The following is a 13,432-nucleotide window of genomic DNA, read 5'->3' as shown; positions in this document are numbered from 1 at the left end:
GCTATGGGTGGATGGCGTAACCTAACGCCGCACTTTATCTTACTAGACGGGTAAATTGAAAATGATTCGTAAACCAACGAGTACAATCAAACACTGTCCTATTTCACCAAAACTATTTTTTCTTAAACTTTCATCAAAATTTAAATGTACAAATAAGTTTTATAACCTTATAGGTAGACGTCCATCACTCTTTCTTTCATAGACGTGGGTACCAGCCACGTCCCTCGCGAAACCGAAGTCAGCAACTTTACATGTTCTCTCTTCAGTGATGAGGACATTACGTGCAGCGAGATCTCTATGTATTATCTGTGAAATGATGTAAATGTTGAGCAAAAATATGTTTGTTTTAGTTATCTATAAAATATGCGCCGTCGATATAAACGTATTTATTTTTTTTCTAAAATAACAAAAATATGTGAAAGCTATATAAATTTTTTAATTACATATTTTTAACAAATTGATATAATTTACAAAAAAAAATGGATTTTTCAAATTAAAATTATTATCACGACACTTAAGTCATATTATCAAATATTTAAACACGTTTTTCTAAATAAACGAAAAGTTCCTTTAAAAGAAATAAACTTGTAAAGTTGAAACAAGAGCCATCCAGAAGAGTAAGCAAAGTTTTTCCTTTTCCCAACCGAGTGAAATCCGCTGTGAATCCAATTAATTTTATCTAACAACCCTGCGGTTCCGCGAAATAGGATCACTGCATAGTTACACTGACATTTCTAAAGGTTAAATGATTAAGAAATCAAATACATTTTTTATTAAAATATCGCAAAATTATTATTGAATTCAAACTGTTTGTTCGTTCTATTTTGATCTTTGATTATGACATTAGGAACGTGCCATTTGAGCACAAATTACTTCGCCAATGTCATTTTCTATGGATGTCGTTTTGTACCCACGAAGAGGATTGTATACGACAAAAATATATATTATAATTAAATAAGAGAATGCATGTTAAAAAATTATCTAGTTAAAAATTGTATATTTAAAAAAGAAAATTAAAAACAATATATACATTATAGACATACATATTATAAAAATGTTAGCTTATATTTCTTTATTAACAAAGAATTGATTTTCAATGGTATTTTCTGATGTGCATATTACTTTGAATGTGTTCGTTCAAAGGTTCGTGCAATAAGGTGTAGAATTTGATTCCTGCTTTCAATATACCAGGAATTGAGATAATATTCGTTCCTTTTATATAGAAAATATATGTGTGAATTTTTATTTATATTTATAGTTGTTTGTTTGAATTTTCAATAGGTAGCAAGTTGAATTACAAAATGCACTGTTATAAAATAAAATCAAATCAGCTTCACGCACACAGCAGTGTAGCCAGAGGGAAAGTAGTGTTAAGATATTCCGTTCCCCACTTTCCGCCTAATTCTGGAGGCATTCAATGAGTGGTGGAACATTGAAACACTACTATTGAAGCATTAAATGTTATATTTACCCCTTTTGAGCTGAGGAAATCCATGCCTCTCGCAACTTGGAAAGCGAAGTGAGTGAGATCCCTCGAAGTAAGAAATTGACTGCCGCCATGTGTGTTCCCATAGTGACGCTCCTCCCGAGAGTCCCTTAAGAACTCTTGCAGCTTTCCGAGGCTTACGAACTCCATGATAACGAATGTAGGTTCCTGTTGTATGTTATACAAATTGATTTATAGATGTTGAGAGACTAAAATAAGCGGCGCAATTGGTTTATTTTTAATTGAAAAATTGTAATAGTATTTAATAATAAGAAATTTCATGATAATTTTTTTCGAATATATTTTGTTCGATAATGGAAAAAGGTAGAACACCACATGTACCTACTGTGTGCTTTTTTGACATCCTATGAGGGTGAAAGTAAATGTAGCGGTCTCTATATAACTTTTGATAGAAAAACTTAAAAAGAATCATGTGATATGGGTTGACATAGGATTCTTATAATAATATGAACCCATGAATAGCATCAAACATTTGTAAATATGTTTTACTAATGTAAGTGTGCCTTTTCTAATTTATCTTTCATCATCTCTCCTACATGATGTAGTGCATTTTACTTTTAATTATTTACAAAAAAGTAATAAAATGTACCTTTTCAGTGCAACATCCTATAAGCCTAACTACATTTGGATGAGGTCCTAAATTCTTCATCACGTCTAGTTCTTGCAGCAAATCAGATTTCTCTTTCTCTGATGCATTTTCTTTGAGTGTCTTAACAGCAACAGTTTGCTCACCTTTCTTCCCTGAAAATAAAATATATTTTAGATATTTGGCTATTTGAAATTTATATTAAAATAAATGAACATTTCATTGTCATTCAATCTCTTTTTTTATTATTTTCATTTATTTGAACTTAGCCTGATTTTTTTGAATTAAGTCATAACCGATATAACCTAAGATTTTTTTTTTAAAATTAGGTCTGATATGGTAAATGACTATGAATTCTTCTCAATTCTCAAAATTAATTTGTAGATAGGAGAAACATTAAAGAAAATAAATAAGAAAAGAGAACCGGGTAAAATGAACTCATTTATTTAACTGTCCCGGAAAGTCATTAGTGAAAAATCGCATCCGGAGATAAAGGGCTCATCTCCATTTGGGTAAATTGTCTATTTATTATGTACAGACAATTAATGTTTGATGTCAAAAGAAAAATAATTTGTAGTCTGATTATTTTACTTTTTGTGTAGGAATAGACTGAATTAAGCTGGGATAGGGTAAATAAATAAACGTTTAGTTCAAACGGGCGAAGCCGCGAGCGTGTCGCTGGTATATGATAAATGTTCACATACCATCGATGTCAATAGCTTGAGCTCGCCACACTTGGCCGAAGGCTCCTTCACCAACGATATTAAATATTCTAATTCGATGTCTTGGGAACTCCCATTCATCCCGAGCTTCCTCTTTGCTTATCGTTGTTTCTTCAGAGAGCTGTAAAATATTAAATTGATTAGGTATTTTTTTTAAAAAAGTACTACTGTATTATTTTGTAATATTTATAATTAGGCTTCAAGATATGTTAATATAAAAAAATCTTTACAATTCATGGTACTTGAATAACAGATATACAAAGGGACAAAAGTACAAAGTTCTTACTAATTATAAGCCAAAATTGTTATTCTTATTTAAAACGAAGTTATAATTGAAATAATAATAATAATGTAATGTTCCAAAGATTTCTAAAATGCGAATACTAAAGGAATATGCGAATAAAAAGGAAAAGGAGGAAAGATATCTTAACAGTAGATGACCACAGCCTAAATATTTAAGTAGAAATATGTAATGATAAAAATATATCATACGGATACAAATATTAAGGCTATGTGAAATATTAACTCGTTAGTTAGTACCCCTCTAGACCACGAACGTTAAAACAAAACGAACAAATATTCTACAAATAAAATACATTAAGTATAACGCTGCGCTGCAATCATAGAAATTATTATGCTTTGAAGAAAACGTAACGAGCATTTTATTGTTACTCACGTTTCGGAGTCACGATTATAGAAACATAGTAGCAAAAAATCTTTAAATTAATTTGTCACTGCGGAGTTAAGATCTGTTTTCTATACTTAATTAAGTAGATATTTGACTGGCGGGATAATTAATGAGAGACAGAGAGAGAGATGAAATTAATGAGAGTTGAAATCTTCACGAGTGACTAATCATTAGATTTTCTGAAATTCAACCCATCAAAAAAGACAACACATCTAAAAGCCATATTGCACTATTAATGGTACTATTTAGGCGTAGTACTTCCCTAAGACTTATAAGAAATTCGACTCTTCATAATATATTTTAAATTATAATATAGTATGAATAAATATAATTAGATACACTGTAAATATATATAGACACAACAATTTAAAAAGAGTGTAAATACCTTTATGAGGATATTGGGATTAAAATATATTTATATATGAAGATGAAGATGAATTTCAAGGTCATTTAAAAAATATTAAAGGAATTTAATGAGGAAAAGACAAGGTCAAAACCTGACCTGTAAATGGTTGTTATCCCAGGACTCATAACGATTTGAATAGGCTCGTGGGCGATCCCACATATTGAAGGCATGTGGGTCTTGTAGCACGATACCACTCGAGTCTTTGCTCTGTGGACAATTGGAACAAGGATTTGCTGTAAAATGAGAATTCTACTAATTTCGAAGTTAAAGGCGGTACTTTTTATTTCAATATTAACTTAATATTGATTTTAATAAGTATGATAATAACACTTTACATAAATGATTAGTAAATTCGTTATTCATAAATAATAATAAGCATGTACAAACATGAGTGTGTTATAAGAAAACTTACCATATCATCTTTTTCTGTCTTAGATTTTTTGGCTTCGTTTTTCTTCCAAAAAAATATGACAGCTCCTGCTACTATAGTTACTAGTGTGCCGACAACAACAAAAGGTATGACTGTTAGCGGGACACTGTTCATAACAGGATTTTCATTGACTGCCTCTTTCGAATTGTTGCGTTTTGACTCTTCTGGACCAACCATTTTATTTTCATGAGGTTCATTCTTCTTTTCTTCTTTGATAGGCTCAGCAGTAGTAGTGCTAGTAGTCGTAGTAGTCGTTGTATCAGGTACAGTTATCTCTTCAATAAAAGATTCTGGTGCTTTGGTAGTTCTTTGTGGAATTCTAGTTGTATACTTTGGTGGCAGTGGAACGCTTGGGTAGCTTGGTATGGGAAACGGAGGTGGTCTTGGCACATTTGGGCGCGCGCCGGTCTTATCTGTGATAGTCGCCAAAACTTCTGTTCTTTGTGGAATAGAGGTTCCGTCGGAAGCCGTTACCCATAATGAGAAAGATTTATTTTCCTGTAATGTTAAATTTTGTGATTAATTTAAAATATTTTGTCAAGTATAAATCTTTATTTTGCTCATTAACTTTCAGAATTACCACGTTTTTAGTATTAAATTATCTTACTTTAAAAATAAAACGAAATAAATAATGGATAAAAAAGCGGTTTTTAGTATGTTTGTATTGATGATACAAATTCTTTACTTGTTCAGAATAAAAGATTTTAAATTTTATTTATTCTCTCCAAATTTATAAAATTACCTTATCTTTCAAAGTGTCATTGACTGAAACAGTACCAGACACAGGATCGATAGTGAACGGAGTAGGAGGTCCGCTCGTTTCCAGCCCATAAGTAACTGGTTGGGAGCCACTCCTGTCAGTGTAGACCCTGGTGACGATGGCACCGATTGGGTCATTGGACATCACGAACCAATTGCGGTCGACGTGAATAATTGTTGGTATGCTGAAGCCGGGTGGCATTTGTGATAAAGCTGTAAAATAAACAAAAGGATCTTGTAATTTAAATTAAATGGCGATAAAGAGTATGATAATTTTAACTTTATTTATCCCTGTAGGTTAAGTTTACATAGTTATAGTAAAGTTTTTACAAGAGTGACTGAATTCTCTTATGAAACATTTATCTATTTAATTACTTAAGTCTTGTTAAGTAATGTATAAAGGAATAATAAAAATTAAAAAAAGCCTTTATATTTTCAAATATTTGCGGCGGGATACAGCGTGTTATTATAAATATTTACCTTTGATTGAGTGCAAGTTCAATAGTATCAGCTGTTATCTACATGTATATAATATATTGATAAATTTAGCAAGCAAAACAAACACTGCAAGTACAGGCAGAGTTCCGCTAACTTTGATATGTTTACCTAATTGCAATCATATTTGCTCGAATGAATCTTGAAAACTTTTATTACATATTATTAAACTGTATTAGTACTTCATTAATATAATTTGGCATCAATAATTAAAGTAATATATCTAAGGAATTAGAAAAAATGCTATTTAACAGTTTCATAAATAAATAGAAACATCGAATTTATTTTCTGTTTAGAAACAAAGTCAAAGTCAAGTCAAAATATCTTTATTCCATATAAATGCTTAATATTTACTTGGACATGTCATAAAGTAGAAAAAAAATGCAAAACAAAATAACCAGAAAAAAAATGTGCAATTTTGACTTGAAAAAAGCCCGTTCAAATGGTTGAGCTCATGAGAAGATACAGGCAAAGAAACTCATGGCCACTCTTTTAAATGCCAACATTTGTTACAAATTACAATTTACAATTTTAACTTAGAAATAGAGCAACTCATTTCCAAACATCTTTATCGCGAACATAATCTTTAACAGAGTAATATGTTTTTTGGCAGAGCCTGTGCTTTACCACTTTTTTAAATTTGTTCAGTGATAAATTAACCATGTCGTTTGGAAGTTTGTTATAAAAGTGTATACTTTGACCTACGAATGAGTGAGACACTTTATGGAGCCTAACTAATTGTATTTTCGATAATTATGTACATCGCATGTTAATTAAACGCCTAATTAATTAAATTGAATCGTATATTTTAATATCTAATGATTAAAATATTTTAAACTAGGAAACAATCAACGGAAGCAACGGAAAAAATAGCAAATTACTATGTCAAAGAATGTCAAAGAAGTAAACTAGCGGGATGCAACGAGTGCTGTCATTAAGTGATTTTCTCCTTGACCTCCACGCTTGAAGATGTAGCATGACTAAATCAAATATTCCTTTGTACAACCTCGACTTATAATTCTCATCAATCAGTTTTTGACATTTCAAAGTTAGCAAATGTCAGGCGGATGTTCCACTGGTTGTGTTTGTAACGAAAGAATAGGTAGCCTGTGATGACAAGGTAAAAGTAGTAGGAGTAGATATATTGTATAGATATTTTTGAAGAGTTAGATGATATTTTTTGTTTTATTGCTGAGTATATTTCAGGAAATCAATGGAAAAAATACATTGATATTATTAAAATTCAAAAATGTATTTTTCATAATTATTCTTGCAATTTTTAAGTTGTCAAGGAAATTTCAGCTTTTTTTCACTGTTAGCTTGAGAGCACTGAATTTTCATTTCATTGAACTGAAAACATCCTTAGTGAGTTGTTTCTAACAATTGACAGGTATTGAACTCGGTCAGGAGTACAGCAGTACTTTGGAAATAATGTTTCTTTACCCAATGTTTCTTTTACTCTTTTCAATAATTACATTATATTATTTGCGAAAGCAAATTTCTAAAAAATATGTTACCTAATTATTAAAGAACGATGTCGTTCTATAAAAAGCGAATGCAGAGAGCTTGTTATAGAACTCTAAAAAAAACAGTTAAAATCATCTTTCATAGCCATCATAAATTCATTAGAGTCAATAGTACTAGCTTCGAGCCTTCGATAGCTAATTGCGAGTAGTTTATTAAATTGCTTCATCAACAACGACGATTTATGTTTGTAAAAAATATAGACAGTTGTTAACACATCGTTGTTTAATTGGTTGTCTAAATAAGTATAAGCATTTGTTTATGATATAATAAAATCAATTATAATATTGATGTGATGTAAATTATAAGACAAATAAATCAAACAACTTCTGAGTTAGTAAGAATATTAAAAACATGGAAAACTAAAACACTAGAGGCAACAAATCATCAGGGCATAAGTTAAAATTCTCCGTAGATCTGAAAGTTCTTGTATTATGTTAAAAGTTTTAACTGAATAATGGAGTACTTTAACTCCTTTAAATATCCTCACCGCCAACTTTGAGGAACAGGTACTACGTAGTAGATCTCTGTGCTTGATCATATATATATTTTTTACGGTTCATGCTTTATCAGATATTTGAGTAAGCAGAGAACCTAGTGTTAAGACACTCCGTTCCTATTAAGACACTTTCGTTTTCCGCTGAATTCTGGAAGCATTGCGTATTGAGCGACGGAACTCAACGCCGTTCTTTCATCTCGTTTCCAGAGCAAGGAAATGAATCGAACCCCTAACCTGTCGTGTTCACAGGCACATGCTTGTGCCCCTGCGCCATAACTGGCATCTAATTCACATATGAGTACATATTAGTCACCAGCACGAGTCTATAATTAAGAAATGCTTATCCCTACATCTAACCATTGAATTCAAAGTAATAATTAAATGTCATTGTTTTACATTCTTCATTAGAAAGCTGTATATAAATATATTTCTTTCTTCACAATGAGTGCATTGACTTCTCAACAATTTACAATCTATTCTATATAAATACTTATATAATTAAAGTCAGGTTTTGTACTTACCTACGTATATATCGTTAATGACGATAAATTACTTTTTAATTTGTTTTGTAATTTGTACGATGGAATGAGATAACTGTTTCGTAATTTAGGTTCCATTTAAATAAACTGATAAGTAAATTGAATAAAAATAAATATTTTTTTGTTACTTTTTGTTTTTATTATACAATCCAAGTAGGCATTTTTCAGATATTATGGATATTATTATCACATAGGATTTGAAACACTTCGGAGTATGAGATCACCATACATGCTATATTTCTAAATATGAGACTATTGTTTTTTTTTTTTAATTTTTATAACTTCATAGTGCATGCCACAAACTGCAGAATAGGCAAAAGGGCAAATTTGTGTGCTCTCCGTTCTCCATTTTTTAACCGAATTCTATAAGCATTTTATGTTAAAGAGCAGAATTCAACGCCACCAAACCTCGACACCAAAGCCATAAAATGGAAATATATTTCATCGAATGGGGATCGAACTCACAACCAGTCGGATTTAGTCACACTTAGTGCCCCCGGGCTGCTTTAAAAAATGGTTTATATAGATATAAAAACTCAAGGATAACCAACTGGTTTAACAAGCAGCCAGCGAAAGTGACTTTCACCCAGCCTTGGATTACCAACCACACGTAACGTTATCATTTGCGTGTGCCGAACGTGCTGTAACTAATTTTGACGCTGATATGAAAGTTAAAAAGATATTACGTTATCTTTCTTATATGCTATTGTGCCTTATGTGTTATATAAAAAGTTTTAAAGTCGAATCGTTTAATATGTTTAGCTAATATTAACTTGCTTTACGCGTATAATATGTGGGTTGGAATTTTTGATTGCTTGGACGGAAATAAACTAAAAAATAAATCAGCTTTCCGTTGTATACCGCACACAGGAGGATAGTTACAGGAGGAGAGTCAGAGTCAGAGAAAATAGTGTTAAGACACTCCGTTCCTTACTGTCCACCGAATTCCGGAAGCATTGCGTGTTAAGTGACGGAACTCAACGACGTGCTTTGCCTGGTCACTAGAGCGAAGAAATGAAAATTTAAATTTAAATAAATAAGAAATTAAGTAAGATTTAATAAAAAGAACTTAGTCATAAGTCGTATTAATTTTCCTTTTTGAATTCAAAGAGGGATATTAAAAGGAGGATCCCGACGTAATTAATATATAATATGTATTAAGTATATTATATTTAGATGAGATTTAAAGCGATAGCAGACCTTCATAATAATTTGGAACGGTAGCGGTAACTTTTCAGAGATTTAATTAACAATTACTAAAATATTAAAAAAATTACAATCATTGAAAATTAAAAGCAATTCTAATAGTTACTTACTAAACTAGACCATCTTTAATTATTTGAATTAAACAATTAAGTCTGAATTGCCTTAGATATTTCATAACGACGATTTTACGAGATAATGTAATAATAATTTTATGGTGATCGTTACATTTAACGTTTTGTGAAGGCGTCTATTTAATACAGATTTGGTATTGTCTATTTCAGCTTTTGATGTACATTGTAAAATATTTTATATGGAGAAAGTTGCGAATTTGGTGAGCTTGGCGCACTTTTACCGTTGCGAGAACTATTAAACCTCGGCCATTTTATTTTGTTAGCATAGATTTCTTTTTTGTTACAAATTTTGTTAAATATTTAAAGGTATTTAATACAATTTAGAATAAAAGTTAAATAATTTATGCTAAAATTATTAAGTTGTAACCAAACTTTGTTTGCTCGGGCAAGCTAATCTCAATCAAATCGAGTCAGGAACAACTGATTTCAATTAAATAATCCTTTTTGTATTGGATATTCCAACTATCGAGAAAGGCTACAGGCTATATTAGATTTCGAAAGTTCATTTAGATCGCTGTACCTACGGTCAGAGTTACCTACAATGTCATACCTATACAACTCTTAGTTATTTTCATTTGACCACACGGGCAAAGTCGCATGTAAAATCTTAGTCTTGTATATAAATAAAGATTATTTATAATTCTAAAGTAAAATAATTTCTTATATATTTAGTTGAAAAAGTTAGAGAAGCTATATTTTGTTAATAGCTTTTGTTTCAGTACTTTTAGCACTAAATTAGGTGAAATGAAATGTTTATTACTTTTTAACAATTTTCAAGTAATAGTTCTGAATTGCTTACTTTACCTTTATTGCTTACTTTTAGAGTAATTTGATTATAGCTTTAGATTAAATAATGGTTACTTTATTACATTTATAATAAAGTTTTAAGGTAATTAATTATTTAAATAAATATAACAAGGTACAGATACCACAGATAAAAAAATAATAGTACTTTAAATATTATCAATGTTAATAATATATACTTAATGATAAAACTTACAATTGTACTATTTACTAATAAACTTTAATTTTTAAAAGTTTTTTTTGGCTCTACTTTTAGTGATCACACAAACGTAAAGCTCAGTTTATGCCTCGCGAACTGCACCTTTAGGTATTCTATTAAAAATAACGAACTAAGTTACAGAAAATTATATTGAAAGTTTTAAAAAATATTTTTGCACATATATTTTTTAAAAGTACCAACCAAAATTTCGCCAAATTTCTTAAAACTATAAAAAAAATAGTACTGGCAACATATTATCGTAAAAGAGTAATAAATAAACAAGCTTCATTAGATCGTAGACACCATTCATATGAATGAAGTACACGTACAGGCGTATGGAGACGCAAAAGCTGCAACGCACACATAAATATATACACATACACACGTACACACAAAATATATACACATATATATTTATATACACAAACATAAAATATACACAACATACAAAATGTATGTGTGGATGTATACACAACCTCGTCTACCCTATAATTTGATGAGACGTGCGAAAGAGATAACTTGACCTTGATATATGGAACCGTGCCACCGCGATATGTGTGCGTTGAATTGTACTAGGACTGCAGAAGTGCATAGAGGAATACTAAAGTACGCTGCTTTTATAAAATATACCATATTACATATATATTAGGGTGACATTTTAATTAAAGCTTTAGGAGCTGAGCAAGAAGTAGTCCAAAACGTTAGAACAATTAATTTCAAACTCTATTTTGATGGTGTTAAAGTTATTTTCACATTCTTCTTTTGTGCTACGAATGTAGAATCAATTTTCACCTGTGGCTGTATGACATACAAGAATATTTTCCCACTTTTCTACTAAGTCATAAAAATGGTAGGATCGTGGGCTGCCCGGTCTTGACATTCCTTAACATTTTATCTCTTGTCAAGTATTTACTGTTTCGCAGTATTAAACGTTATTGATGGCCTATCAAGATTTGATTTAAACGCATAGAAATATTTTATGCGGTAATTATTTTTTATAATAGTTATTAGAAATTTTACTGGATGCAAGTTGCTTTTTTATAATCATACTTATACATTAGGGAAATATATCAATATTAGTAGTAAATATATTATGTGTGGATATGAAAAAAAAAGATGTTTATTTTTTATATTTTTCCACTGGTAACCACGGGTAAATAAAAAAAAACAGTGAATTAATAACAGAATAAAATCCTTCCAATAAAATAAGACAAACTTTTATTGATATTAGATGTTAAACTTTAAACCTGATATGGGTCAAGATCTGATAAATTAATAATATTCTCTAAATTAGAAACCAAAATCTATCATCAAAATAATGGTAATTAGACTAACTTTTAACGTTTCTACGATACACCGCCAACGGAAGTATGAAATAATTATATTATAATTTAATTTATCGAACGGATATCCGCCGTTTACTTATAAATTGCCTTTTCTCGATGCCTTCTAATGTCACTTGATTTAAAGGTAAATACTGCCAAAAAATAGAATTAATGTCTAGTCGATTTGCTTATTATCAAAATTTAGGTTCATTTCCGTAAATACTTGTATTTTTTTACATTTAAGAATATTTTAATTATGTTTAGATTTCTTGTAATTAATTCAGTATAACAAGTTTTAATTAATATATACTAACGTTAATATAAAACTATAGAGACATCGTAGCGCAGGGGCACAAGCGGTTGAATTTCCAGTTGGGGAATGAAGTGCGGAAACGAAGTGTCTTAATGGGGAACGGAGTGATTTAACACTAGGTCTTCAGGTTCACTCTGCATACCCTGCTATGTGTGGGATGTAGTGTGACCCTAAGAAAAATAATTAATTATGTAACTTAACTAAATCCGACTTTTTATAACGGTATACAGACATGAACTTTGCCTATTACATTTCTTTAATATCCAATATTATCCTCATTTTTATCGTTTAACTTTACAAAAAGTTATCGTAAAGAAGCTATAAATATTGGCTTTTTTTTGTAATTTCATTAAATTTTAATACCTTATATGGTAATGGCGATGAATTTAGCGTCTAGAATCGTGATCTATTCGACAAAATTTTCGAAATTTTCAAAAGCAGGGTAAGCAGAGGAAACTTAGTCTTTCCGCCGGTTTTTTTGAGGCATTGCGTGTTGAGTTGCAGAACTCAACGCCGGCCATATTGCCTTGGTGCCAAAGCGGAGAAATAAAACGCCTCTCCGCCACGATGGGCTCATAAATAATTAATAATTTAATATTAATACGATATACCAATATAAAAACATTTTAAAATGTTGGCTTATTATACTACAGACAGGCTCTGATAAGTAATATAACGTAAACGTAACAAGCAAAAAAGGTTTAAATTATATTTTTATGATAATAAGGTACTTTAACATTATAATAATAGAGTGTTATTGTCGATATATCTATGTGTAATCTGGCTTAACTTTGAAACAGCCGCCATTATTACTTTATATGAATTATGTTATCGTTTTTAATATATTTTTTTAATACAGGCCTTTTGATTTCCAAGAGGTGCAGGTTCAAATCCCACTACGTTTTATTTTGTATACGTTTTTTTAAAAAAAAGAGGAAATTATTGTTTATTAGCATATGCATGGAAATTTCTCTACTTATAATTCATGACTATTTCTAAAGAGAAAAGAAAAATTCAAATAATTTATTTTAATTATATCTACCGGTGAAAACCATGACCCGGTTTTCACATTTCGTATGTATTATACTTTTATTTTATATTATTAATATAAAAAAGCTGAATTGTTTTTTTGGTTGATAGCACTGATATCGCTAAGTACTGGTTTGGATTGAAACAATCTTTGGAAGTTCAAAAGGTTTGGAATTTTTGTTTTGGATATTCCATTTATATAATCCACTGTCAGGTACCTTTGGCACTTCGAATGTATCATATGTCATACATATGTCACAGCTTTTATTT

At 30.3% G+C, this 13,432-nt stretch overlaps 1 protein-coding gene across 3 annotated transcripts in view; it reads right to left on the bottom strand.

Annotated features, from left to right (window-relative positions):
* Cad96Ca (tyrosine kinase receptor Cad96Ca) overlaps positions 1-13,432 on the bottom strand; it is a 47,391-nt gene that overhangs the window by 1,885 nt on the left and 32,074 nt on the right. For 2 of the 3 annotated variants that reach the window (XM_085186835.1, XM_085186834.1), the window contains exons 3-9: positions 5,082-5,311; positions 4,322-4,837; positions 4,006-4,116; positions 2,798-2,936; positions 2,097-2,248; positions 1,472-1,654; positions 167-306 (exon numbers count right to left, since the gene is read on the bottom strand). In XM_085186835.1, the coding sequence (XP_085042961.1) occupies positions 167-306; positions 1,472-1,654; positions 2,097-2,248; positions 2,798-2,936; positions 4,006-4,116; positions 4,322-4,837; positions 5,082-5,311 (1,471 nt within the window). The remainder of the gene's footprint in view (positions 1-166; positions 307-1,471; positions 1,655-2,096; positions 2,249-2,797; positions 2,937-4,005; positions 4,117-4,321; positions 4,838-5,081; positions 5,312-13,432) is intronic. The other variant, XM_085186836.1, reaches the window with a different exon arrangement.

The sequence above is a fragment of the Heliconius melpomene genome, chromosome 6 (genome assembly GCF_056956725.1).
Source record: "Heliconius melpomene rosina isolate 202511_hmr_F chromosome 6, ASM5695672v1, whole genome shotgun sequence".
NCBI classification, from domain to species: Eukaryota; Metazoa; Arthropoda; class Insecta; order Lepidoptera; family Nymphalidae; genus Heliconius; species Heliconius melpomene.
This window is presented reverse-complemented; position numbering and strand designations above follow the sequence as displayed.